Source organism: Symphalangus syndactylus, chromosome 13 (assembly GCF_028878055.3).
Source record: "Symphalangus syndactylus isolate Jambi chromosome 13, NHGRI_mSymSyn1-v2.1_pri, whole genome shotgun sequence".
NCBI lineage: Eukaryota > Metazoa > Chordata > Mammalia > Primates > Hylobatidae > Symphalangus > Symphalangus syndactylus.
In genome coordinates this window covers 25,244,136-25,271,227 of record NC_072435.2, presented here as the reverse complement: position 1 = coordinate 25,271,227, position 27,092 = coordinate 25,244,136, and the positions used below count along the sequence as shown (strand labels likewise).

General features: G+C 45.4%; 1 protein-coding gene across 7 annotated transcripts; it reads right to left on the bottom strand.

Annotated features, from left to right (window-relative positions):
• Positions 1-206: 206 nt before the first annotated feature.
• ZNF415 (zinc finger protein 415) lies at positions 207-27,092 on the bottom strand. Of its 7 annotated transcripts, XM_055238914.2 has the most exons (6): positions 26,904-27,038; positions 16,989-17,049; positions 16,645-16,799; positions 15,673-15,754; positions 9,327-9,447; positions 207-3,202 (listed from the first exon to the last, which is right to left on the bottom strand). In XM_055238914.2, the coding sequence occupies exons 4-6, from the start codon at positions 15,685-15,687 to the stop codon at positions 1,671-1,673; spliced, it is 1,668 nt and encodes a 555-aa protein (XP_055094889.1). In that variant the 5' UTR covers positions 15,688-15,754; positions 16,645-16,799; positions 16,989-17,049; positions 26,904-27,038; the 3' UTR covers positions 207-1,670. The 7 variants fall into 7 exon arrangements, with proteins under 7 accessions (XP_055094889.1, XP_063471690.1, XP_063471691.1 ...); XM_063615620.1 differs by lacking the exon at positions 16,645-16,799 and having other exon boundaries at positions 26,904-27,006; XM_063615621.1 differs by lacking the exons at positions 16,645-16,799; positions 16,989-17,049 and having other exon boundaries at positions 26,904-27,065.

Genomic DNA, 27,092 nt, shown 5'->3' with positions numbered 1-27,092 from the left:
AGTATCCTGAGGCAGGGTATGGGGAGAACAACTCAAGTGCACTCTGTAAGTGTATGTTCCCAACACTCTATTTAATTCCAAGAAAAGAAAATGGTTCTATTTTTCAGCCTTAAGGGTCTAATGGTGTGTTGTTATTGTCTGTTACAAAGTAACCTACTGAGGTGGGATAAAACTATGTTTGCAGAGAGAACATGATGCATTCATAGTTATGCAAAAATCAGATTTTATTAATTAGCACATGAGATCTATGATACATTCTGAATAAAACAGTAGCAAAATGAAATACCAGCAGTAAATGTGAATCCTAATCAATAACGTGCTATTGTGGTTCATCTCTGATTGTGGTTTCAATCTTGGCTATATAACAGCGATGGCCATTCCATGCAGAAGGTGGCCACCGTTTTCCCCTGATTATTTCCACCATGTAATCAGTCACTAATAACCCATATGCTCCTCCCACGAATCCCAGTGTCTAAGGTCTTGGTCTGCTCTGATTTTTTTTGAGACAAAGTCTCTCTCTCAGTCACCCAGGCTGGAGTGCAGTGGTGCAATCTCGGCTCACTGCAACCTCCGCCTCCTGGGTTCAAGCGATTCTCCTGCCTCAGTCTCCCAAGTAGCTAGGATTACAGGCGCCCACCACCACGCCTGGCTAGTTTTTGTAATTTTAGTAGAGACGGGGTTTCACCATCTTGGCCAGGCTGGTCTTGAACTCCTGACCTCGTGATCCACCCACCTCGGCCACCCAAAGTGCTGGGATTACAGGTGTGAGCCACCGCGCCCGGTCATGGTCTGCTCTGTTTCATGGTCAGTTTGTAGGTCATCTCTTTCCTGTAACCCAAAGTGCCGTCTGTCAGGAGAACATCCTGACCACAATAAGGATGATGATCAACATCGTCGTTTTGCATTATTCTCTGCCTGTCCTCATGCTTGGTAGTGTGCCAAGGCAGAGTCCTTATTCTTCAAAGACTCTGAATAGAAATGATCCTCATCTAATGCAGTGAGCCCTTCCATCTTACTGATTCTTTCCCAGACATCGCCACGAAAGGGAGGTAAGGAGGCCTATCAACAGATTTCAAGGTTTCGGTTGAAAGTCATGAATCCTAAAGTATAAAGTAGTAGCCTTGCAAGACACCTAAAATAAATAAATAAATAAAATATTTTAAAATCTGAAATAACCAGTGACTTCAAACATCCTGCAACCTTTAATATATATCATGTTGTGTGAGTTTTAACACATCTGGGCTTGCAGTTGTTCTACAATGTGTAATATGAAAAATTTATCAGCACAACTAGACTGAATTATTCCTCACATAAATCCTTGGATGTGTTACAGTTTTGATCCTTGGTTAATAGCTTCAACATGCACAAAATATACAAAGATGTCTACACATTTTGATGTCTAGTGAGTTGTAAGACCTAAATGAAGCCTCTGCCACACACTTAGGTGTATATGATTTCTCTTTAGCACGGGCTCTGATGTCAATGAATGCTTGAACTCGTGATGAAGGCTTTGCTGTACTCGTAAGGATTCTAAGAATGAAATTCTCTGATGCTGTGTAGGAGTGAATTGTGACTGAAAACCTTGCCACATTTATTATACTTGTATGGTTTCTCTCTGGTATAAATTCTTTGATGACTCACAAGATTTAAACTTTGAAGACCTTGCCGTATTAATTTCTTTTATAAGGTTTCTCCTTAGCATGGATAATTTGATGTCTGAAGAGGTTTGGGCGCACACTAAAGGACTTGCCACAATCACTACATTTGTAAGGTTTCTTTCCAGTATGGATTATCTGATGTCTAGTGAGGTTTGGGCGCACACTAAAGGCTTTGCCGCACTCATTACACTTGTAAGGTTTTTCTCCAGTATGGATGACCTGATGGGTAGTTAGGCTTGAATGCACACTGAAGGCTTTGCCGCACTCATTACATTTGTAAGGCTTCTCTCCAGTATGGATGACCTGATGCGTAGTTAAGTTTGAATGCACACTAAAGGCTTTGCCACACTCATTACACTTGTAAGGTTTCTCTCCAGTATGAACTCTCCGATGACTCGCAAGGTGTGAATTGTAACTGAAAACCTTACCACATTCATTGCATTTGTAAGGTTTCTCTCCAGTATGAATTCTCCAATGTCTTGCAAGGCTTGAAGTTTGACTGAAGACTTTACCACATTCATTACACTTGTATGGTTTCTCCCCAGTGTGAATCCTCTGATGAGTTGCAAGGCTTGAAGTCTGACCGAACACCTTGCCACATTCATTGCATTTGTAAGGTTTCTTGCCACTATGAATTACCTGATGGTTGGTGAGTGTTGACCTCACACTAAAGGCTTTGCCACACTCATTACACTTGTAAGGTTTCTCTCCAATATGAATTTTCTGATGTAGTGCAAGGCATGAATTCCGACTGAAGACCTTGTCACATTCATAACATTTGTAAGGTTTCTCTCCAGTATGAACTCTCCGATGAAGTGCAAGGCATGAGTTGCGACTGAAACCTTTGTCACATTCATTACATTTGTAAGGTTTCTCTCCAGTATGAACTCTCCGATGACGCGCAAGGTTTGATTTTTGACTAAAGACCTTGCCACACAGATCACATTTATATCGTTTTTCTCCAGAATGACTTACCTGATGTACAGTCATGTGTGAGCCATGATTCAAGGCTTTGTCGCACTCAATGTATCTGTAAGGTTTTTCCCTAATGCATGATTTCTGTTCTTGTGTGAGTAATGAAGAACAGATGAAATCAGTCCCATATTTATTAGAAATATGGGTTTTGACGGTAGAAGAAATTATTTGGGGTGGTGAAACTGAGGAACCATGGTTGACAGACTTCTCAACATGGTTACATTCATAAATTTTCCCTTCAGCTTGAAACTGCTGCAGTTCAGGGGGATGTGGTAGAAAGCTTAATCCAAGCTGATTTTTAACAGACTTGTTTTCTATACCTCTTCTATCATGTTGGTCTCTTCTACAAGTAATATTTTCTTTTGGGGCCATAGTCACTTTGTTGTAATTTCTTTCATCATCTCTCCACTGACAGTCAAAGTCATGTATTTTTTCCTTGATTTCCCTGAAGCAAAACTCTTCAATGTCATGTTTTTCATGTTGTTCCAACGTCACTGTGTGGAACACTTCTCCAGTGTTACTTTCCCGTAGTGGTGCTAATTCCTTGATTACACAGTTACGAGAGAGATCTATAAGAAATAAAAAACCATAGGTTTCCAATTAATTAGAGATAGTATATAAATATTTCATACTGAATAACAGAATTACACAAAAAGCAACATTTATACACAACAGAGTTATAAAACTTCTCAATCATGATCTTTAATTTTTACGAACACAAAGGAATCACATTCTTTAGTAAAAACAAGGGCATTACATGGCATTCAAATCAATTCTAGGGAAGGACAGATTCAAACATCCTACGACCAAAACACATTGTACAAACCTATGTTAGCCCTGAAAGGAGTATTTTTTCACCCTGACAGCAAAGTACACACCAATTGGCAGAAAATACACGGCTGTCTCATTATTGAAAGGAAATAAATATTACATTTTACCTAGCTACAGCATATTTACTGTGCCCATATAAATGAAAAAAGTACTACACAATATATCATAATGGTAACTAAGCCGCAACAAACTTATGGAATAAGGTATGTAAATGATAATTCTGAATTGCAAAACATGAATAGCACTGAGAAAATGAGAAAAAAATTAATAAAACACTGTTAAAAATAGCTAATTTTTCTGAATACCTGTTATGAAACTATCTGTACCCACCCAGACTAGGCATTTTTGACATTAATGAGTGACGCATGTCAGTTATATTGCATGAAACTTACTAAAAACCCATCATCTGTAAATCATAACAATTAACAAAACACTGTAGTAACCCATGATAAAACTAGCAAACCAAAAACTAGTAACTATACTTGTACCAAGTTATAGCCTGTAAATGATTCTCTCCTAAGAAAAAAGCAAGAACTATTTCAGAACCAGCACACAACCTGTGAACTGGAATATATGTTAAGATCTCTGACATTTGATGCATGGGGTCAGGTAAATACATAGCATTATAAAGAAGAATCGAGGAACAAAGTCAGAAATCACAATTATGACTTCACACCTGTACTTATGTAACAAACAGCCAGTCAATAAAGCAATTCCCTACATATACTTCGCCCTTTCATGACCTAGTTCATCGACCACACAATATACACAAGAGTTTGTATTTGGAAAATTAATTAACTGAAATCAGAGAGCACAATGTTTAGAACAATTGAAAATAAAAACAAACAAAATATAATGCAGTCTGTACAGTCTGAATATGTCGGCCAGAATTCATATGCTAAGGTCCCATTCCCCATTGTGATGTTGCTGCAGATGGAGCATTTGGGATGTAATTAGGTCATGAGGTTGGACTACCCAAAAACAGGATTAATGCCCTTACAGGACGAGACATAAGTGCTTGTTTTCTCTTGCCCTTTCCATCATGTGGGACAGTCAGCGGGCCTGTACCAGGAACTGATTCACCTGGCTCCTTAATTCTGACTTCCCAGCCTCCGGCTCTGGGAGATAGAAATTTTTGTGGTTTAGTTCTCCTAGCCTATGATATTTCTTTTCTTTTTTTTTTTTTTTGAGATGGAGTTTCGCTCTTGTCACCCACACTGGAGTACAATGGTGCAATCTCGGCTCACTGCAACCTCTGCCTCCTGGGTTCAAGCAATTCTCCTGCCTCAGTCTCCCAAGTGGCTGGGATTACAGGTGCCCACCACCATGCCTGGCTAATTTTTGTATTTTTAGTAGAGACGGGGTTTCAATATGTTGGCCAGGCTGGTCTCGAACTTCTGACCTCAGGTGATCCACCCACCTCAGCCTCCCAAAGTGCTGGGATCACAGGCGTGAGCCACTGCGCCCGGCCCGCCTATGATATTTCTTATGGCACGATGAGTTATATGAGACAGAAAAAGGACAGTCTCATCACAATCATCACAGAAAGCTGATCAATCTTATTAAACAAAGAAACTTTGGGACTTTACTATAAGACATGCAATATTCCAAGTAATCACATGCCACTACCTTGTTTTAAAAACTTCCAAGTAAATTGTTATTATTTTTCAAATAAACACATTAGGCCCATGGTATTCATGTATCTAACCTCAATTTTCACAGAAAATAAGAGAGAAAAACAGGACTAAATCCTGGGCCAGCAGGCTCAGACTTTTTTTTTTTTTTTCTTTTTGAGACACAGTCTCGCTCTGTTGCCCAGGCTGGAGTGCAGTGGTGTGATCTCGGCTCACTGCAACCTCCGCCTCCCAGGTTCAAGCAATTCTCTTGTCTCAGCCTCCTGAGTAGCTGGGATTACAGGCACCTGCCACCATGCCTGGCTAACTTTTTTGTGTTTTTAGTAGAGAAGGGATTTAACCATGTTGGCCAGGCTGGTTTCGAACTCCTGACCTCAAGTGATCTACCCACCTCAGCCTCCAAAAGTGCTCGGATTACAGGCGTGAGCAACCGCGCCGGGCCATCAGACATGTTTTTAAGCACATGTCCACCCAGGCAGTGTGGAAAACCTGGGTGGACATGTGCAGTGGGGAAAACTATCAGTCACAGCAACAATGCACCCAGGCAAGGAGCATATGAAGAAAAGGAGATACAAGAGCTGGGCTGTGTGGATAATAGTGTTATTCAGTCAGCTCTCATGGAAGGCAGCTATGCTCACCACTACACCACCAATGCATCTACTCAGTCAGCTCTCATGGATAATGGTATCTGAGTCATCACTTCCTACACATACTGATTTAGGCAGATCCTGACCTATACAGCGGTTGAGTAGCATCTTCTCTTGCATAGTGAGAGTAGTGTGGAGGGTGAGGAAGTCCCGTGGCAATTGGGGTGTTCAGGAATACAAAATCAATACGCTAAAAAGCAACAGTGTATTCCATGCAGATCAAGGTATCATGTGAGGATAGGAGAGAGGAAGGGCAAAAGCACAGGGGAGGGAGTAATGGGCATGTCAGAAGAAAACTGGCACGCACGTCTGTGGGATATAATTCCACTAGGACAGTTACAATTCTGACCTTGGGGCCAGGCGTGGTGGCTCATGCCTGCAATCATAGCACTTTGGGAGGCCGAGTCGGGTGGATCACACGAGGTGGGGAGTTCAAGACCAGCCTGACAAACATGGAGAAACTCTGTCTCTACTAAAAATACAAAATTAGCCAGGTGTGGTGGTGCCTGCCTGTAATCCCAGCTACTCAGGGAGGCTGAGGCAGGAGCATCGCTTGAACCTGGGAGGCGGAGGTTGTGGTGAGCTGAGATCGTGCCATTGTACTCCAGCCTGGGCGACAAGAGCAAAACTCCATCTCAAAAAAAAAAAAAAAAAGGTATCATAAAAAATACAGAATTTATGACTAAATGAAAAAGATGTTCATTTATACCACATGTAAATGTACAAGATGAAACTAGTAGTGGCTTAAACAAATGATACTGGACTTTAAAAACCGAGGCGTTACAGTGGTGTAAAGCAAAAAAAGAACAAACGAAGAAAAAACCACGGCATCATTCAGCTTCACAAGCTCCCTCCACAAGATGTGATGTGTCAACACTGTATTTGTTGTAGGTTTGAACCTACAACAAATTGAACCCAAGCTGAACAAAGGTTTGTTGATGAGCATGAACAATGGTGCACACAGGATGGAAAATGAACAAATGTGGCATGAACAATAGTTTAGTCAAGAGCCTCACACATATGATGCTGTGAACTTGAACGATGTCATCTCTAGGAGAAACTCCCACACCAACTGCTGGCTTAGGGGAGATGATCATTAGTTTATGTGTCTAGCGCTGTCACAGTGCCCTTCACATACACTTTTGTGAGGCTCCTCAAAACTAGAAGGACAGCTGGAAACACTTGTCAGTCAGGCTCGCCTGATACTTTGTATCTTATATCCTGGGCCATGCTGACAATTCTGCTCAACGCTTTAAGGGGCATCTCTACATGTAGCAGGATGCTATTCAATTATATTGAAGAGTTTTCCCTCATAAATTTTCTGTTATCATATAAACACCCTCTATAAGAGACTCTAGGAGAAGGTATGCATAACCTATAGGTTGGTTATCATAGCAGGAATACAGATAAATGACAGACCCCAGGAGTGTGTATATCAAAAGCTGGGTTTGTTTTTTTTTTGAAACGGAGTCTCACTCTGTTACCCAGGCTGTAGTGCAGTGGTGCCATCTCAGCTCACTGCAACCTCTGCCTCCTGGGGTCATGTGATTCTCCTGCCTCAGCCTCCTGAGTAGCTGGGATTACAGGCACATGCCACCACACCTGGCTAACTTTTGTATTTTTAGTAGAGATGGGGTTTCACCATGTTGGTCTTGAACTCCTGACCTCAGGTGATCCGCCCACCTCGGCCTCCCAGAGTGCTGGAATTACAGGCGTGAGCCACCGCACCCAGTCAAAAGTTGGTTTTCAGAAGAAAAATCATGCAAACTTAAGAGAAAACAAAATCAGGAAGAGCCAAGGTTTTTCTACATTCATATAGTAGTGAGACCAACGGAAAAGAAAGAAAAATACAACATATAAGGCTAGATTTTGAAAGATCTTGAGATGGGATTGTCTGCCCTGCCTACAGATGGATCCTAAGCTAAGAGCCTGAAAGACTAAGACATACTCCCTGTGTAGGACGGAGGATCCCAGTGAAGACCTGTCAACTGTTCTTACAGTTCTGCTGAGTAACAATCTCAGAAGATCCAACTCCCTCCCCTGGTCCACACACCCACGAACTGTGGCAAAAGCAGAACAGAAGAAATGGCTGAGGGACCACAACAGGTAGAAGGGGCTTGAGACAGCTCCTTGCAGCTCCCAGGGCCTCAGATGCAAAGGAGCAGCAGCCAGTGTTTCCCATCTCGTGGGCAGGTCTTCCGAGCACCGGAGATGGGGTGGAGCATGGATAGCTCCAGGCATCAGGACTGTGGAGGCCTCCCCTCTGATCTATATGGAAAGCGAACTGAGCATCAGGTGGCATCAAGAACAGGAGAGACCGGCCGGGCGCAGCAGCTCACGCCTGTAATCCCAGCACTCTGGGAGGCCGAGACGGGCGGATCACCTGAGGTCGGGAGTTTGAGACCAGCCTGACCAACATGGTGAAACTCTGTCTCTACTAAAAATACAAAATTAGCCGGGAGTGGTGGCGCATACCTGTAATCCCAGCTACTCGGGAGGCTGAGGCAGGAGAATCATTTGAATCCGGGAGGCGGAGGTTGCGGTGAGCCGAGATTGCGCCATTGCACTCCAGCCTGGGCAATAAGAGCGAAACTCCATCTCAAAAAAAAAAAGAACAGCAACAACAAAAGAACAGAAGAGAGCAAGGGAGAAGTAGACCCTCGTGATGTGGCCCCCTCTGGACCCCTCAGAGTGAAGGAGCCAGAGGGTTCACAGAGGTCAGAGGGCAATGTTGTCCATCATGATGAGCATTTCCATCTGTCTCTGTTTGAGCTGCAGCCCCCACTGGACAGCGAAAGGATCAACTATGACACGTCTCAAGAGCAGAGGGAGAAGTAGGGGAAGTTTAAAATTTCCTCTAAGAGCTCACAGGATATAAACATTTGTTTTCCTATAGAACTCTCCCACTTGCTAAGAGTTTCCAAACACAATGTAATGGTGTGGCTTCCTTTCCCCCCATCTGAGGTCTTACCTATTTTCACACCTTTGATCCATTCCCACCCTTTTGGTTTTCTTGCTATTTGTACTTGGCTTTCTATGGTCCAGGGCTCTTTCCTGTGCTCCCACATGAGAGAATACTCTGGTCAGGAAGAGAATTTCCTGCTTATAAAGTGAATGGAACATGATGTGCTGTGGCTTTTGAAGAATCTCAGCCCTTTGCTTGGATAAGAAGAGAGGCTATCACAGATGGATCTAGGAAAATATTTCACAAATTATTTCACTGAATGCCTACTCTGAATGCTTAGGGAAGACTGTAATATGCAAATATCTAGCTCCCTTTCCAAGAACTGCTGAATCAAAGCACAGGGGTAGAAAACAAGAAGTGAGTATTTCAGAAGTCTACCATAAGCTTTCATGGATACTTCAGCTCTGGAACCACCACTGTTGTATCATGAAGGTGTCAGAACATCTGGAAAAAGGGGATGGTTAAACTCCAGAGTCCACATTATGGAGCTTTTCATTTCAGGGCCAACAAGGCCTCAAACTCAGTCAGGCAATGCAGGGGCTCCCAAGAGGCACACAGGGGAAAATGGAAAGATACCAAGGGCAAATTTTGACTTCTGGAAGAAAATTATCCTCACCCAGGGAGACTAGGTTCCTGTAGTTCTCCAACATCACATCCCTGTATAAAGTCCTCTGTGTAGAGTTCAGGCATTTCCACTCCTCCTGAGAGAATTCGATGGCCACGTCCCTGAATGTCAACTGTCCATAAAATAATAAACACATTTCACCAAGGGGTTATGAAAGGAGTTACCATCTTCACACAAAATAAGAAAAAAAGAGAATTGTAAGTATAGATTTAATTGAAGTGTGTGTTCTTATAAATCCACACTAAGGTATTTTTGAGCACATATCTCTCCCTAATTGTGTTTTTTTCACTTTCTTTGTTTGAGACAATGTCTCGCTCTGCTGCCCAGGCTGAAGTGCAGTGGCATGATCATGGCTCACTGCAGACTCAATCTCCCAGGTTCAAGTGACCCTCCAACCTTAGCTTTCCAAGTAGCTGGACTATAGGCATGTGTGTACAAAGTACATTTGAAAACTTCAACAATGAACTAGGGATCAAGCAGAAGAAAAAATTTCAGAACCTGAAGACAGGTCTTTTGAAATAAACGAGTCAGACAAAAAGAAAAAAAGAAAAAAGAATGAACACAGCCTATGTGACATATGGGGCAGGCACCATAAGGTGACCAAATATTTGAATTTTTGGTGTCCCAGAAGGTGGAGAGAAAATCATAAGGATAGAAACCTATTTAACAAAATAATAACCAAAAACTTCCTAAGTATAGTAAAAGGTTTAGATATCTAGATACAGGAAGTTCATAGATTCTCAAAGAGATACGATCCAAAAATGTCTTCTCCTTGGCACATTATAGTCAAACTGTCAAAAGTCAAAGAAAAAGAAAGAGAATTCGGCTGGGCATGGTGGCTCACGCCTGTAATCCCAGCACTTTGGGAGGCCGAGGTGGGCAGATCACCTGAGGTTGGGAGGTCAAGACCAGTCTGACCAACATGGAGAAACCCCATATCTACTAAAAATACAAAATTAGCCAAGTGTGGGGGTGCATGCCTGTAATCCCAGCTACTCGGGAGGCTGAGGCAGGAGAATTGCTTGAATCTGGGAGGTGGAGGTTGCGGTGAGCCAAGATCGCGCCATTGCACTTCAGCCTGGGCAACAAGAGCGAAACTCCGTCTCAAAAAAAAAAAAAAAAAAGAAAAAAAGAAAAAGAAAGAGAATTCTAAAAAAAACAGCAAGAGAAAAGCATCTAGTCACTTATAAAGGGTGCTCCATAAAACAGGAAATTTCTCAATAGAAACCTTACAGGCCAACGGAGAATGGTATGATATATTAAATGTGCTGAAAGAAAAAAAAAACCCTGCCAGCCAAGGATACTATACTCAGCAAAATTATCCTTCATGAAAAGGAGAAATAGTCTTTTCCAGAGAAGCAAAGCCTGAGGGAATTCCTTACCAGTAGACTGGCCCTACAAGCAATGCTTAAGGGATCGCTACATCTAGAAGTAAAAGGACAATATTGGCCATCATGAAAACACACAATACTATAAAACACACTGTTAGAGCGAACATGCAAGTAAGGAAAGGAGTCAAATGTAAATGTTGCCATTATAGAAAACCACCAAACCACAATGAAAAACAATTAGAGAAAGAAAGGAGCAAACATACAAAACAACCAGAAATCAATTAATAAAGTGACAGTAATAAGCCCTCGCATATCAATAATGGACTTTATGTAAATGGATTAAACTTTCCACATAAAAGACATAGACTGGCTAAATTGATACAAGTGTATAACCCAACTATATGCTACCTTTAAGAAACTCATGTCAACTGTAAAGACACAAATAGACTCAAAGTGAAAATATGAAAAAAGGTATTATATGCAAATGAAACCAAAAGCAAGCAGAAGTACCTCTACTTCAATCTAACAAAATGAACTTTAAGTTAAAAACAGTAAAAGAGATGAAAAAGGTCATTATATACTAATAAAGAGATCAATTCAATAAGAGGAATATAACAATTCTAAACATATATGTACCCAACACTGGAGCATCCAGACATATAAGGCAAATATTATTAGATTTAAAGGGAGAGATACACTCCAAAAATAATAATAGTTAGGGATTTCAGCATTAGAGAGCTGATTTAGACGGAAAATTAACAAAGAAACACTGAATTTGAACTGCACTTTAGACTAAACAGACCTAAGAGATACTTACAGAACATTTCATCCAACAAGTACAGAACACACATTCTTTGCATCAGCACATAGAACATTCTCCAAGACAGACTATATATTAGAACACAAAACAAGTCTCAACACATTTTTAAAATATCAAAATCTTAGTAAGTATCTTCTTAGAACAACAATGGAATAAAATTAGAAATCAATACCATGAGAAACTTTGAAAACTGTACAAATACATGGAAATTAGACAACATGCTCCTAAATGACCACTGGGTCTAGGAAGAAATTAAGGGGGAAATTAAAAAAAAAAATCTTGAAACAAGTAAAAATGGAAACACAGTATGTCAAAACCTGTGGAATACAACAAAAGCAATGCTAAGAGGGATGTTTATAGTAATAAACACCTATTTGAAAAAAGCAGAAAAATTTCAAATAAGCCAGGCACGGTGGCTCACTCCTGTAATCCCAGCACTTTGGGAGGCCAAGGTGGGCGGATCACCTGAGGTCAGGAGTTCAAGACCACCCTGGCTAAGATGGTAAAACCCCATCTCTACTAAAAATACAAACATTAGGCCGGGCACAGTGGTTCATGCCTGTAGTCCCAGCACTTTAGGAGGCCGAGGTGGGCGGATCATGAGGTCAGGAGATCAAGACCATCCTGGCTAACACAGTGAAACCCTGCTTCTACTAAAAAAATACAAAAAAATTAGTTGGGTGTGGTGGTGGGCACCTGTAGTCCCAGCTACTCGAGAGGCTGAGGCAGGAGAATGGCGTGAACCCGGGAGGCGGAGCTTGCAGTGAGCCGGGATCAAGCCACTGCACTCCAGCCTGGGCGACGGAGGGAGACTTCATCTCAACAAAAAAGAAAATACAAAAATTAGCCAGGTATGTGCCTATAATCCCAGCTACTCTGGAGGCTGAGATGGGAGAATCGCTTGAACCAGGGAGGTGGAGGTTGCAGTGAGCCAAGATTGCACCACTGCACTCCAGCCTGGGTGACAGAGCAAGACTCCGTCTCAAAAAAAAAAAAAAAATTCAAATAGTCTAACAACGTACCTCAAGGAACTAAGAAAGCAAGAACAAATCAAACCCAAAATTAGTAGAAAGAAAAAAATAACAAAGATCAGAGCAGAACTAAACAAAATAAATACTACAAAAACACAAAGGATCAACAAAACGAAATGTTAGTTATTTTTAAAAAAGATAACATAATCTATAAACTACTAGCTAGATTAATCAAGAAGAGAGAAGACCCAATAAACAAAATCAGAAATAAAATGGATGCATTACAACTGATAACACAGAGATAGAAAAGATCATCAGAGACTATTATAAATAACCACACACTAACAAACTAGAAAACCTAGTGGATAAAATGCTAGACACCACGCACCAAGACTGAATCAGAAAGATTCAGAAAACCTTAACAGACCAATAATGAAATTTAATCAGGAATAAAAAGTCTCTGAACAAAGAAAAGTCTGGGACCAAATGGCTTCACTGCCAAATTCTATCAAACTTTCAAAGAAGAACTAAGACTGATTCTCCTCAAACTATTTTACAAAATTGAAACAGAGGGAATTCTCCTTAACTCATTCTATGAAGCCAGCATTCCCGATACCAAAACCAGAAAACAAAACAAAACAAAAAAAAGAAAACTATAGGCCAAAATCCCTCATGAACATAGATGTAAAAATCCTCATCAAAATACTAGCAAATTGAATATTTTGCTATATTCCCAGCACATAAAAATGATAAATACTCAAGATAATACACACCTCAAATACCATTACTTGATCATTACACATTCTGTGACACATGTAACAAAATATCACATCTGCCCCTTAAATATGAACCAATATTATGTATCAACTTGAAAAAGGAGCAAGCTATCTTTGTTCCTTAATATGAAAACGTGTAAATATTCACAACTTGCAGGACAAAATACCCTAACAAAACATTTACTGACGATTTTCTTCTAAAATCTCACAATGATTAAATACATTTCAACAGGGCTTGAGCTGTCTCTTCTCACAGAACTGACAATAGTGGCTCACCACTGAGACCTGTGTGAGGGTGTGAGGCTTGACAGGAAAAGGGATACTCTATATCTAAGCACCTAAATGTATCTCTATTGAGAGTTTCACCATAAAACAAATATATACATCGTGTGATGTTTAAAATAAAAGCAGCATAATAATAACAGTAGATATAATAAGAATATGGATATATCCTCTTTAATGAAAAAGGAGTTCTGCTCGATGTCTGAGCAAAACTGTTACCATTTTTACCTAAAATATCTGATGCCTAAGAGACCCTGCAGGAATAGCACCATCTCCGTGGTATGCAAGTGCTGAGAATGGCTTAAAAACTTGGCCGGGTGCGGTGGCTCACGCCTCTAATCCCAGCACTGTGGGAGGCCGAAGTGGATGGATCACGAGGTGAGGAGTTGGAGACCAGCCTGACCTACACGGTGAAACCCCGTCTCTACTAAAAATACAAAAATTAGCTGGGCGTGGTGGCGCGTGCCTGTAATCTCAGCCAGTCAGGAGGCTGAGGCAGGAGAATTGCTTGAACCTGGGAGGCGGAGGTTGCAGTAAGCTGAGATTGCGCCACTGCACTCCAGCCTGGGCAACAGAGCAAGACTCAAAAAAAAAAAAAACGTCCTACAACTGGCCAGGCATGGTGGCTTACGCCCCTAATCCCAGCATTTTGGGAGGCTGAGGCAGGCGAATCATACGGTCAGGAGTTCAAGACCAGCCTGGCCAACATAGTGAAACCCCATCTCTACAAAAATTAGCTGGCATAGTGGCGGGCGCCTGTAGTCTCAGCTACCTGGGAGGCTGAGGCAGAGGAATCACTTGAACCTGGGAGGTGGAGGTTGCAGTGAGCCGAGATCGTGCCACTGCACTCCAGCCTGGGCGACAGACTGAGACTCCATCTCAAAAAAAAAAAAAAAAAAAGTCCTACAATTATACTTTATTTTTGTCGTTGTTGTTGTTAAGACAGAGTCTCGCCCTGTCACCCAGGCTGGAGTGCAGTGCAGTGGTGCAATCTCCACTCACTGTAACCTCTGCCTCCCGGGTTCAAGTGATTCTCCTACCTCAGCCTCCTGAGTAGTTGGGATTACAGGCATGCGCCACCACGCCTGGCTAATTTTTGTATTTTTAGTAAAGACGGGGTTTCACCATGTTTGCTGGTCTCAAACTCCTGACCTACAATGATCCACTCACCTCAGCCTCCAAAGTGCTGGGATTACAGGCCTGAGCCACCGTGCTAAGCCTTACCGTTACACTTTTATGTTGACTTTATGTTTCAAAGTCAATAAAGGAATAAAACGCCCTCTAGTACTGATGTCTGTATCTCAACTTTACATTCCATTCCAAGTCATTAACAGTCTGGAGTCAGAGACATACTGATATACTAGTTTTATCTGGATTACAAAATCAGGCACAAAATATATCCCCTTATTGGCTGCCTTTTCCAGGATTTACCAGGTATTTGTCTACATTAATACGTGACTTTAGGCCAGGCGCGGTGTCTCATGCCTGTAATCCCAGCACTTTGGGAGGCCGAGGCAGGTGGATCACCTGAGGTCGGGAGTTCAAGAACAGCCTGACCAACATAGAGAAACCCCGTCTCTATTAAAAATACAAAATTAGCCGGTTGTGGTGGTGCATGCCTGTAATCCCAGCTACTTGGGAGGCTGAGGCAGGAGAATCGCTTGAACCCAGGAGGCAGAGGTTTCAGTGAGCCAAGATTGCGCCATTGCACTCCAGCCTGGGCAACAAGAGCGAAACTCCATCTCAAAAACAAACAAACAAACAAACAACAACAACAACAAAAAACGTGACTTCCATGGGCAGCTTCTCTATTCCCGGGCTACGGAGAGCTGACAGTACATCCAAATGTGGCCCCTGAACAATCCCTGCTGCCCAACAGCACTGACATCACGGGACCCTCACCCCATCACCATCCATGTCTGGGTGTGAGCCCTTCCCAGAACCATGCCCAGTGGACTCTTCAGAAGTTCATGTCAGAGGGTCAGGGTGAGACGGAATCTCAGTAGAGATGAGAGGGACTGAGGGAAGGCATGGGTCAATGTGAGCAAACGCGTCAGGGGGGACGCTTCAGACTCAGAGATTTGCAGCTCCAATGCATTGTCTCCCGCCTTTCTGAAAGGAGGGAGACAGAATGATCCACACGGAATCTTTCTTTACCTGAGTAACAGCCATTCCTGACTCCTCTGCTCTCCTCTTCTGGGTTTCTTCCTCATGTGCCAAGAGTCTTTAGAAGTCAATGCTGAATAACAACAACAACACAACGTGTTGTTTATTGCTTAAATACAACACACCCCCTCTTGTGTGACAAGCACACACACACACACAGGGAGGAGCTCGCCCTGTGCAAAGACGGTCCTCTGCCGCCTATACACCAGGGACAAGAAACTCCTACAGGAAAACCAATGCAAGAGTCTCTTGACCCCTTTCTTCAGAAGCCCCTCCCCTCCTGGAGAAGCTCACACACAGGCTGCAGCAGTGGGGAGGAGACCCAGCCCTGATCACACCCCATGCGGGTCTCGAACTCCTGACCTCAGGTGATCCACCTGCCTCGGCCTCCCAAAGTGCTGGGATTACAGGTGTGAGCCACTGCACCTGGCCTTCTCCTCAACTTTCTGCTAGGACATCTAACAGGTATCTCATCTAACAGGAGCACAGCCCCCTTTCCCTCTCTGTGGATCCCAGGCTGGGCTCAGCCCTCAGCAATAGAGGACACGGGGCCTTGGTGTTCAGGGCTGGATATAGATTAGAATCACGCTGGGCACTGTATTATCGAGGGCGGGTCCCAACCTCTGTGAATGGGAAGCCCTGGGACGGGGATTGGGGCACAAGAGGTTTATCTGCAAAGTACCTCAGTGCTTTCATATGAAGCCAGAGGTGAGCTCTACTCAAACACGGTCAGCCCAGCATGGCCCCCACCTTCTGACTCTATTCTCCCCTTGGGACCTTGGTGTCATCAGGATCCAGACAGTGGAAGCAGAAAGAATAGAGAGAAGCATGCAGAGCAGGTAATATGGACCGGAGGTGGGGGTGAGGGTGTGGCTGGAGGGTTAAATGGGAGGTGGGTCACAGAAGTCCCCGCTGAGAAGGTGATATCACAACAGAGACCTGGGGAAGAAGGGGTGTTTGCACCTGCAGCTGAGGGGCCAGCGAGTTCCAGCAGAGGGACAGCCCACGTGAACGCCTTGAGGCAGGAGCAGCCTCGACCCAGGAACAGGAAAGATGCCTGCGTGGCTGGAGCAGAGGGAGCGAGGAGGACACAGGCAGGAGATGAGATCAGGGAGGTCCTGGGAGGGCAGACAAGGCAGGACAGATGCTTTCAAACATTTTTCTCCCACACCTCAAAAGAATTTTGGAAATGATGTATTTCCTCACCCATTTTAATTAAACATATAATATTTTCTTTATAAATTAACCCACTTACAATGTAATATCTTATATATTTGAAAGTCCCAGGAAATATATAGTCCCCTCACCTGAGATGTGTAGGACTGCAGGAAAATGCATCCAGGGAGTCAGGAAGTCACTTTTGGACACCTGAAAGTGGAGATACCTGTTAGATGTCCTAGCAGAAAGTTGAGGAGAAGGCCAGGCGCGGTGGCTCACACCTGTAATCCCAGCACTTTGGGAGGCCGAGGCAGGTGGATCACCTGAGGTCAGGAGTTCGAGACCCACCTGACCAACGTGGTGAAACCTCATCTCTACTAAAAATACAAAAAAATTAGCTGGGCATGGTGGCGGACACTGGTAATCCCAGCTACTCAGGAGGCTGAGGCAGGAGAATCGCTTGAACCCAGGAGGCAGAGGTTGTGGTGAGCTGAGATTGCGCCACTGCTACAGCCTGGGCAACAAGAGCAAAACTCTGTCTCAAAAAAAAAAAAAAAAAAGGGGGGTTTATTTGGCTGATGGTTCTGCAGGCTGTACAAAGCATGGTGCCAGCATCTGCCTCTGATGAGGGCCTCAGGAAGCTTCCGTTTAGGGTGGAGGGTGAAGGGGCGCCAGCAGGGCAGATGAAATGGTGAGAGAGGAGGCGAGAGAGAGAGAGAGAGGTCAGGGTTTTTGACAACCAGCTCTCAGGGGAACTAAGAGTCAGAACTCATTCCCTAGAGAATGACATCAAGCCATTCCCAAGAGATCTGCTCCCATGACACGCACCAGACCCTACCTCCAACTTTGGAGATCACATTTCAACATGAGAGTTGGTGGGGCAAAACAAATCATATCGTAACAATTGCACATTCTGAGGCTATGAGTGGGGCTGGCGTGTGGTACACAATTGGAGGGTTAGTAGCAGCCAGGAGCAGGAACAGACCATTCCCAGTCACTACTGAGTAGGGATCCCAAGCCCTGAAACAGGTGGGTGGGTAAGTTGGAAAAGATCTCTTCCTTTGCTTCCAGGGGCTCAACAGTGAAAGAACCCCAAGGCCTTTAAATGAGCAAAAAGAAGAAAGAAAAGGTCCAGAGACAAGGTGCAGAATAGAAAAAATAGGAGAATGGAAGAGGTGCGGGGCAGGAATTAAATGACACCAGGAAATCTGGGTGTATGTTTTCTCCAGGCTGTGATCAGCTACACATGGACAGAAGCAGAGTAACAGAGCTGGATGTGGGGATGTCTGGGAGAAACAAATTATTTAGTGCACTTGACTTGCAAATCATCTAGTAATTGAAAGGGTCTGTTTATATCCACTTTTTTTTTTTTTTTTTGAGACGGAGTCTCACTCTGTCACAGGCTGAAGTGCAGTGGCGTTATCTCGGCTCACTGCAACCTCCGCCTCCCGGGTTCACGCCATTCTCCTGCCTCAGCCTCCCGAGTAGCTGGGAATACAGGCACATGCCACCATGCCCGGCTAATTTCTGTATTTTTAGTAGAGACGGGGTTTCACCATGTTGGCCAGCATGGTCTCCATCTCCTGACCTCATGATCCACCTGCCTCAGCCTCCCAAAGTGATGGGATTACAGGCGTGAGCCACCACACCTGGCCTTTTTTTTTAAACAGGATCTTGCTCTGTCGGCCAGGCTACAGTGCAGTGATGCAATCCTGGCTCAGTGCAGCCTCGACCTCCTGGGCTGAAGCAATCCTCCCACCTCAGCCTCTCCAGTAGCTGGGACTACAACAGGCACGAGCCACCACATCTGGCTGATTTTTTAATTTTTTGTAGAGACAAGGTGTTACTGTGTTACCTAGGCTGGTCTCAAACTTGGCTCAAGTGAGTGTCCTGTCTCAGCCTCTGAAAGTGCTGGGATTACAGGCGTGAGCAACCATGCCTGCCACATCGCTATCATTTTAAAAATAAACCAGGGCCAGGCGCGGAGGCTCACGCCTGTAATCCCAGCACTTTGGGAGGCCGAGGTGGGCAGACCACGAGGTCAGGAGTTTGAGGCCAGCCTGATCAACATGGTGAAACCCCATCTCTACTAAAAATACAAAAATTAGCTGGGCATGGTGGCGCGCGCCTGTAGTCCCAGCTACTCAGGAGGCTGGGGCAGAAGAATCGCTTGAACCCGGGAGGTGGAGGTTGCAGTGAGCTAAGATCACACCACTGCACTATAGCCTGGGCAACAGAGTGAGACTCCATCTCAAAAAATAAAATAAAATAAAATAAACTGGATATGGTAGAGTCACATATTCTTTTGTTTTACTATTTTTATTTCTGGTGTAGACAAAAAAAAGAGCCTGGCATATAACAGAGTATTTGTTGAATAAATGAGCAGAATGATACAGGGTGACACTAGTGTACCCTCTGGTATGGTCTTCACTTTGAGGGACTGATGTGTGCAGGGGTCCTGTTTGACGTCAGGATTGTCTTCATCGAGAGTGAGTGGGGAGCTGAGCAGGACCAGCTGAGGGGCACAGCCAAGGGCCTTTCATGGAGACCACTCTGCTTGCCCAACCTGTGGAAGGGAAGCGCAAGTCCACCCAGAAACACATCTGGCTGACTATGGGGTCACTGCCTGAGGCTCAGCAGACCCACGTGGCCAATAAAATACCCTAAACTCTGCAAAAAGAAGAGTTTGTTTCTGTGCCCAGGCCCCCTCCATGGAAAAAAGGTCCTGGGGTCTAAGATTTCTCACTTGGCAATGACATTGGCTTGAATATTATTCACAGACCCAGATCCTTGGGTCTTGCGTGGGGCAAACTGACCGCAGACCTGCAGGAATTGAGAGTCTGAACAGAGCAGCAGAAAGGCAGGCAGAAGACTTGACAGAGGGGAGAAAGGAGAGACACAAACAGACCAACCCCTCCTCTCCCTCAATCACCCGCCTGGGGAAGCATTAGTTTCTCATCATACAGAGGACAATGGGGAAAGGGAGAAGTGTGTGCATAGGATGAGATGTGTGTTGGGTGGACAGAAAGACTCCTTTCCCTAAATGTGACCCCATTAGCTCACCCCATTCTATTGCACAAATTCCTGAGCAGAGGGACACCCTGTGGGGATGAACACAGCTCTTCCTTCCTCCAGTTCCTGAGTCTCCCTGCCATGACCAGGGCTGTAGCCCTCCAACTCCCTTCCCAGGGCCCCGTGGTCCCTCTGCACTGGAGAAAGATCCCTGTTCCACAGCGGGTTTCAAGGACCTTGCCCCCTCAGCTCCCCAGCTGCCTTGTGACTCTGTGACTCTGTTATCTTGTAATAAACAGGGAGGGGCCACTGGCCTGGCAGCAAGAATGTGGCAGCTTTATCTTCCCAAGGACAGTCCCAGTGGAAGCCTTTGGGCCGCAGGTCAGTGTGCTGTGTTTCACTCTGATTCTTGGAGAAATCTTTCCCTTACTCTGGGACCCTGATAACCACTCCCTCTTGAGTTGCACCCAGAGACGCCCCCACAACAAACCCACCCTGATGAAAGCCATCTGCGCCTGATTCTTAGGACCCCTGTTGCCCTTTTGGACCCAGACATGCTTACAAACTCCCATGGGGTCTTGCACTTCCCAGATAGTCCATAAAGGTCAGGCACTGCCTGAGGACACAGGGTTTATAGAAGCCCTGCTAAGAAATTTTGCAAGCCCCAGTAACAACGGAATAATACACATAAATATCTTAGGGTCTCACTGACCCATGACAACGTATTTATTTCCACTCATAGTGACTCCACCCCACACAAGAGTACCACCAAAGCCTACCAATAAAACAGAGATGTCTCTAATGATGCACGTGCCCCAATGAGATCCTAATATCTTCCAAGAAAACACTCCAAACTGTTATTTCTATCTTTCAAAATGCATCTGAAAGCTTCCTGATCAGCTGGGCGCAGTGGCTCACGCCTGTAATCCCAGCACTTTGGGAGGCCGAGGAGGGTGGTTCACGAGGTCAGGAGATCAAGACCATCCTGGCTAACAAGGTGAAACCCCGTCTCTACTACAAATACAAAAAATTAGCCGGGCGTGGCGGCGGGCGCCTGTAGTCCCAGCTACTCGGGAGGCTGAGGCAGGAGAATGGCGTGAACTCAGGAGGCGGAGCTTGCAGTGAACTGAGATCACACCACTGCACTACAGCCTGGGCGACAGAGCAAGACCCCCTCTCAAAAAAAAAATAAAAATAAAAACAAAAATAAATAAAGCTTCCTGATCTGCAAAAGAAAATATCCCAAAATACCCAAGTTAACCCAGAAAATAATCTGTGGCTTCACCTATCTTTCCTCTGTGGGTTTCAGGACAATTTTTATACTCCCAAAAGACTCTACTAAAGTCACTGTGTAGACTGGACACTTTGGTGCGGCTCTGGGGTCCACCCCATCAGGCCTAGCTGGCCATATTCCCGCTGCCCAAGGTCTGTGTGGACTCAGCTTAGGCCTTGGTTCTACCTACACTGTCGGACAATGTTTCTCTCTGCCTTCATTCCTGTTCAGAAGCGATCACGAGTTTCCCAACTAAACCCCTGCATCCAAATCTCAGTCACCATCTGTGTCCGGGAAAGCTGAGTTAAGATACTAGGGCTGGCAGGGAGCAGTGGCTCACGCCTGTAATCCCAACACTTTAGGAGGCCGAGGTGGGCGGATCACGAGGTCAGGAGATCGAGACCATCCTGGCCAACATGATGAAACCCCGTCTTTACTAAAAATACAAAAATTAGCCGGGTGTGGTGGCGGGCACCTGTCGTCCCAGCAATTCAGGAGGCTGAGGTAGGAGAATCGCTTGAACCTGGGAGGCGGAGGTTCCAGTGGGCCAGGATCACAGCACTGCACTCCATCCTGGCAAAAGAGCAAGACTCGGCCAGGCGCAGTGGCTCACGCTTGTAATCCCAGCACTTTGGGAGGCCGAGGCGGGCGGATCACAAGGTCAGGAGATCGAGACCACGGTGAAACCCCGTCTCTACTAAAAAATACAAAAAATTAGCCAGGCGTGGTGGCAGGCGCCTGTAGTCCCAGCTACTAGGAGAGGCTGAGGCAGGAGAATGGCATGAATCCAGGAGGAGGAGCTTGCAGTAAGCCGAGATTGCACCACTGCACTCCAGCCTGGGTGACAGAGCGAGACTCTGTCTCAAAAAAAAAAGAAAAAAAGGAGCAAGACTCTGTATCAAAAAAAAAAAAAAGAAGAAATAGAAAAAGATACTAGGGCTTTCCAAACTAATCCATGCAGTCCCACAACCACCCATAAACCCACATCCATGTGCTACAGCCAGACCTGAGACATTCCTTTACAATTCCACTCAACCCTTGATCCCATAACCATGCATGGGACAGGTGTATACATCATTCACCCGGCTGATCTAGAGGCCCATCTTGCTTCCATGCCCCCATGTGACACCTCCAAGAATGCTTCTTCACTTTCCCTCATTTTTCTACTTCTCTTCCATGCATGAAGAGCACACTGGGCTGAAAGGCAAAAGGGCCTCTGGACAAAAGCAGGAACGGACACAAACTGCTATCTGCAGGACAGCGGGCCTCAAGTCTAGATTCTAGAAGTTGGCCATGCTGGAAGGAATTGCCAGCAATTTGGGGACACCATGGAGTCCAGCTTAAAGGCAGGTGAAGATTGGCCGGACTGAGCTGACGGAGGATGTCCAAGAAAAAGAGAGGCCCCAGATCTCATGAGGGAGGCTGCCATTGTCCCCTTGCCTCTCTACTCACAGTCACCTGCAAAATTCCCCGGCTGTTTAGGGAGTGCCTCCTTCATGGACCATTTAGCTTCTGAAGTTCTCCCCACCCTTCCTGAAGGGAATCCAGGACCCCTGACTGTGAGCACATCACCTGCTGGAAGGCAAAGCTGCCCAGGATGGCCACTGGGCCCTGGTGATGTGCAGAGCGTGGAAGACCTGGGAGCTGGAGTAAGGCGGTGGGGACGCCTCCGCACTGGCTGAGGACACAGGGTCTGGGGGCTTTTCAGGCCTCAGTGAGGCCTTCTGCTCTTATATAGACTGGAATAAATAGCCACTGGAGATTTACATCAATTACAGATAAACTTTCCAGAATATGAGACCATCCTCACTACCCGCCTTATCCTTTTGGTCTTCCCTGAGGACTCCTCAGCCCCACCCCAGCCCCAGCATCTGAACTATAACCCTGGAGCAGGTGCTGGAGTCATCCTGTGGCCAAGATGGAGACTGCATCTTCCAACAGAGGGAGACACAAAACACTCAAAATAATCCACGCAGAAGAGTGTCCGACGTGGTGATAAATGTGGAGACAGTAAAACCTGAATAATGCGATAGAGTGACGCGCAGAGAGAACTTCAGATGGGGGTGGGAGGGCATGGGACACATCTCTGAGCCTAGACCCGAAGGACGAAAAAGGGACAGGGTCATGATCATTTAGGGACACAGGGTAAAAGCAGGGATAACGACCCGTGACAGGAAAGGTTTTGATGTTTGGGAAAAGAGAAAAGCAAATGTGACTGGGGCAGAGGGAGTCATGAGATGAGGGCAAGCTCCCAGGAGGAGGCTGGACAGTGGCGGGGGCCCTGAACACAGGGCTGTGGAGCCACAGTGAGGAGTTGGGCTTTTGTCCCGGGGAACACAGGAAGCTGGTGGAGGGTTCCCTGCCAGGGACTGACACGACCTGCTTTAGATTTCGCTGTGATGTCCTCATACAGAGAAGGGCCTCGAAGATGGTCTCTGTGTCTGAGTCCCTGCTTCACATTCTTGTGCTATTTTTTGTTTTCATTTTTAGAGGAAGAAATCCAAATAAAAATTTTAATTACAACTGGCTAGTCCCCCCACATACAACTGCCAAACACAAATGCACACCCAATTTTGCCCCAAATTTCAGGAGTCAGTGTTGCTCACATTGAGGTTTTCTGGTCTAGTCCCTTATCTCTATGTTACAGGTGGGCTCACTGAGGCTGAGAGAGGGAGTCATTTCACCAAGTTATCCTGAGAGGTCTGAGTTGAGTGAGAAGGAGGAGATGTGGCTGAATTATGATATCACGACCTGGAAGGGCCAATGAGCTATGTTTGTCTTTATCACATCTCCCTTAGAAAATTCCAGGACTGGCCAGGCATGTTGGTCATGCCTGCAATCCCAGCACTTTGAGGCCGAAGGAGGGGAGATTACTTGAGGCCAGGAGTTTGAGACCAGCCTGGCCAACATGATGAAACCTCGTCTCTATCAAAAAAATACAAAAATTAGCCGGGTGTGGTGGCATGTGCCTGTAATCCCAGCTACTCAGGAGGCTGAGGCAGGAGAATCGCTTGAACCCGGGAGGCGGAGGTTGCAGTGAGCCGAGATTGCACCACTGTACTCCAGCCTGGGTGAGAGAGCAAGACTCCAGCTCACAAAAAAAAAAAAAAAAAAGAAAAGAAAAAAAGAAAATTCCCAGACCTTCTTTCACCCATCTGAGCAAAACAAACTTCTTCAAGGTTTTATCACGTTGGTTCCAAATGCAGCTCACAGCTTACTATTTTAACAAATTACACAAAAGAAGAAAATTGAATAATAGACTAGTTAAACTAGGTTTTGATGTTAAGGTAAAAACATCATTGACATCTTTATGATGTACACATTCAAACAATCTAAAATTACCTACTAGTCAACAAATAATGCTTTTATTATATGATAAAGAGCAGAAAGCATGCAGACCTCTATCAAAACCCGACACAATTAATTTCAAAGGGAAAGATTTTGAAATTGTTAAGAAATATCTGATGAAGTTTGGTGCTAAAAAAATGGAAAACACATTATACTTAGAAAATGACATGAGCTGATTATAGAATGCCACCAAAGACTACTTTGGAAATAATTATATACAGAAAAATAGAAACTGAATTAATAAAGATCTATCTCAAGTTTCAAAATGAACTATAAATGAGATGAAAGGCAATTAGTAAGAAAAAAAGCAAATCAATTACAAAAAGCAACACTTTATTGTTTGTTCTTTGTTTTTTTTTTGAGACAGAGTCTTGCTCTGTCACCAGACTGGAGTGCAGTGGTGCAATCTCAGCTCTCGGCTCACTGCAACCTCCGCCTCCCGGGTTTACACAATTCTTTGCCTCAGCCTCCTGAGTAGCTGGGATTACAGACGCGTGTCACCACACCTGGCTAATTTTTGTATTTTTAGTAGAGATGGGGTTTCACCATCTTGGCCAGGCTGGTCTTGAACTGCTGACCTCGTGATTCACCCACCTTGGCCTCCCCAAGTGCTGGGATTACAGGCATGAGCCACCATGCCCGGCCTCAACACTTTTAATGTTCCTTTAGAGCAAGGTTGTCCAATCCACAGCCCAGGAAGGCTTTGAATGCAGCCCAACACAAATTCCTAAACTTTCTTAAAACATTTTGAGATTTTTTGCAACTTTTTTTTTTTCTTTTTTAGCTCATCAGCTATTGTTAGTGTTAGTGTACTTTATGTGTGGCCCAACACAATTCTTCTTTCAATGTGGCCCAGGGAAGCCAAAAGATTGGACACCCCTGCTTTAGAGAGACACTATGTAGTGCAGAGTCTTTCACTTTCTGCCCAGCTTTACTCTCCCACTCCCCCTTCCCCTCCCCCTGCCCCAATGCCAGGGAAGGGGAAGAGGATGACCTGTGGGATTAATAAGTCAAGTCACTTCCCTCTGCCTTAACAGGGATTGCAAGTGGAAGCTAACTTCCGATGCCATAATTATAAAATGCACCAGCCTTAATAGACAGGATTTTTGCAATTCTCATCATCTGTGTATTTTAAACTTATAAAGACAGAAATCAACAGGTCAAAACGTAGTCATCACATCCAGTCAGTTCACAACTCACCTGGACCCGGGGTCCCCCTCTTTCCTCATTACGGTGTGTTTCCCTCCCTCGTTCTCACCTTCTTTCTCTAGCTCTTTCCTTCCCCTTTATTTTCTCCCTAGGATTCTGCTCATTTTGAGCCCCTCTCCTCTCCTGCTGTTTCTCCCCTTCTTCCCTCTATTCTTTCTCTTCCACCTGTTCTTTCCATTCTTGCAATTCATTTAATTCCTCTTTCTTCCTAATCTTTTCATTGTCCCAATCTCCACATATTTCTGGCTCTTTCTTCCCCATTTCAGTGCTCCCTGTTAAATTCCGTCTTCCCTGTTACACACCCTTGTCCCCACTCTTTGGCACCCCCAGATCCCAGGCCTCCCCGTGCTGTGGTTCTCCCTTTGCTTCTCCTTGTCATCGGCTGCCCCCTCTTGCTGTCCCAGTACCACACTGCTCTGTCTGCCCTGGCTCCAAATCCCTTCTCCTCTCCCCGACTCTCTGTCTGAGGAGCCTCCCCTTTTGCTGCCCCTCTCCCTACCTGGCTGTCCTTCATCTCTGGATACTGTGCTTTTTCTCGAAACGTGTCTAGTTACTTTTCTCTCCCTGCGACTTTCTCGGCTTCTTCTTTCACTCTTCCCGTCTCTTTGAAAATCTCTAACCATCCTCTACTTTGCCATCTGTTTATTGGTTTCCCTCTTTCTTTCTTCTGTCTCAGGTTTTCTACTGCTCTCTCTGTCCCTCTCTGTCTCCCGATCCCTTTGGCCCACACACTCACAGGAGGGTTTAGGGTAAGACGCCTGCATCCTGGAGGAGCGAATTTTCCAGGGGGTGGAAGGGGGCAGGCAAGAACACCGGGTGTCACAGGACAGGCCCTAAGCACCTCCACAACGCGGGCTCAGGGGAGGCCTGGGGAGCAGCAGGGCCCGGCACGAGGAGGAGGGAGGTGGGGGGCGACAGCGCCTTCGGACAGGGGTGGGGTCTGCATGATCCAGGACCAGGCAGAGGACGCGGGCTCCCTGGGACTGCGGCTGCAGCTGCGGCGCTGCGCTCCAGGGGCCGACGAGGGCTAGGCTGGGATGCGCCCAGGACGGGAATCCACCTCTTGGGTGAAGACTTTAAAAAGCCCGGGGCTGGAGGAGGGGTCAGGAAAAGGTTTTAAGCGGGAGGAAGAAGCAAAAGGCCGGGGACAGGGAGCAGCCTCAGAGCGACTTCAACCCAAAGGGAAGCGACTCCGGACCCACACTGCGAGGCCTGTATTCACCTGGGGTGGAGGGTGCGGGGATTTTAAGGCCCGTATCGACCCTGGACATCGGCTGTGGAAATGGGAAACAGGGAGCGCAGGTTTAATCTACACAGAGGGACACTCACGCTCGACGCCGTCACCTTCACCCAACACGATCCGTTTCCGGGACTGCAGGAAACTGCGCATGCCCGGGCAGCCTGGAAGCAT

What these genes read in the sequence shown, in the direction of transcription:
- ZNF415 (XM_063615619.1), bottom strand. Translation starts at nt 9,400, where the DNA reads ATGCCTGAACTCTACACAGAGGACTTTATACAGGGATGTGATGTTGGA. An exon ending in CAGGAACCTAGTCTCCCTGG is followed by an intron (nt 8,319 to 9,326) that starts GTGAGGATAATT and finishes CTTATTGCCCAG; the next exon opens with GCTGGAGTGCAATGGCGCAA. An exon ending in CCGAGTAGCTGGGATTACAG is followed by an intron (nt 3,203 to 8,220) that starts GTATGCGCCACC and finishes TATTTCTTATAG; the next exon opens with ATCTCTCTCGTAACTGTGTA.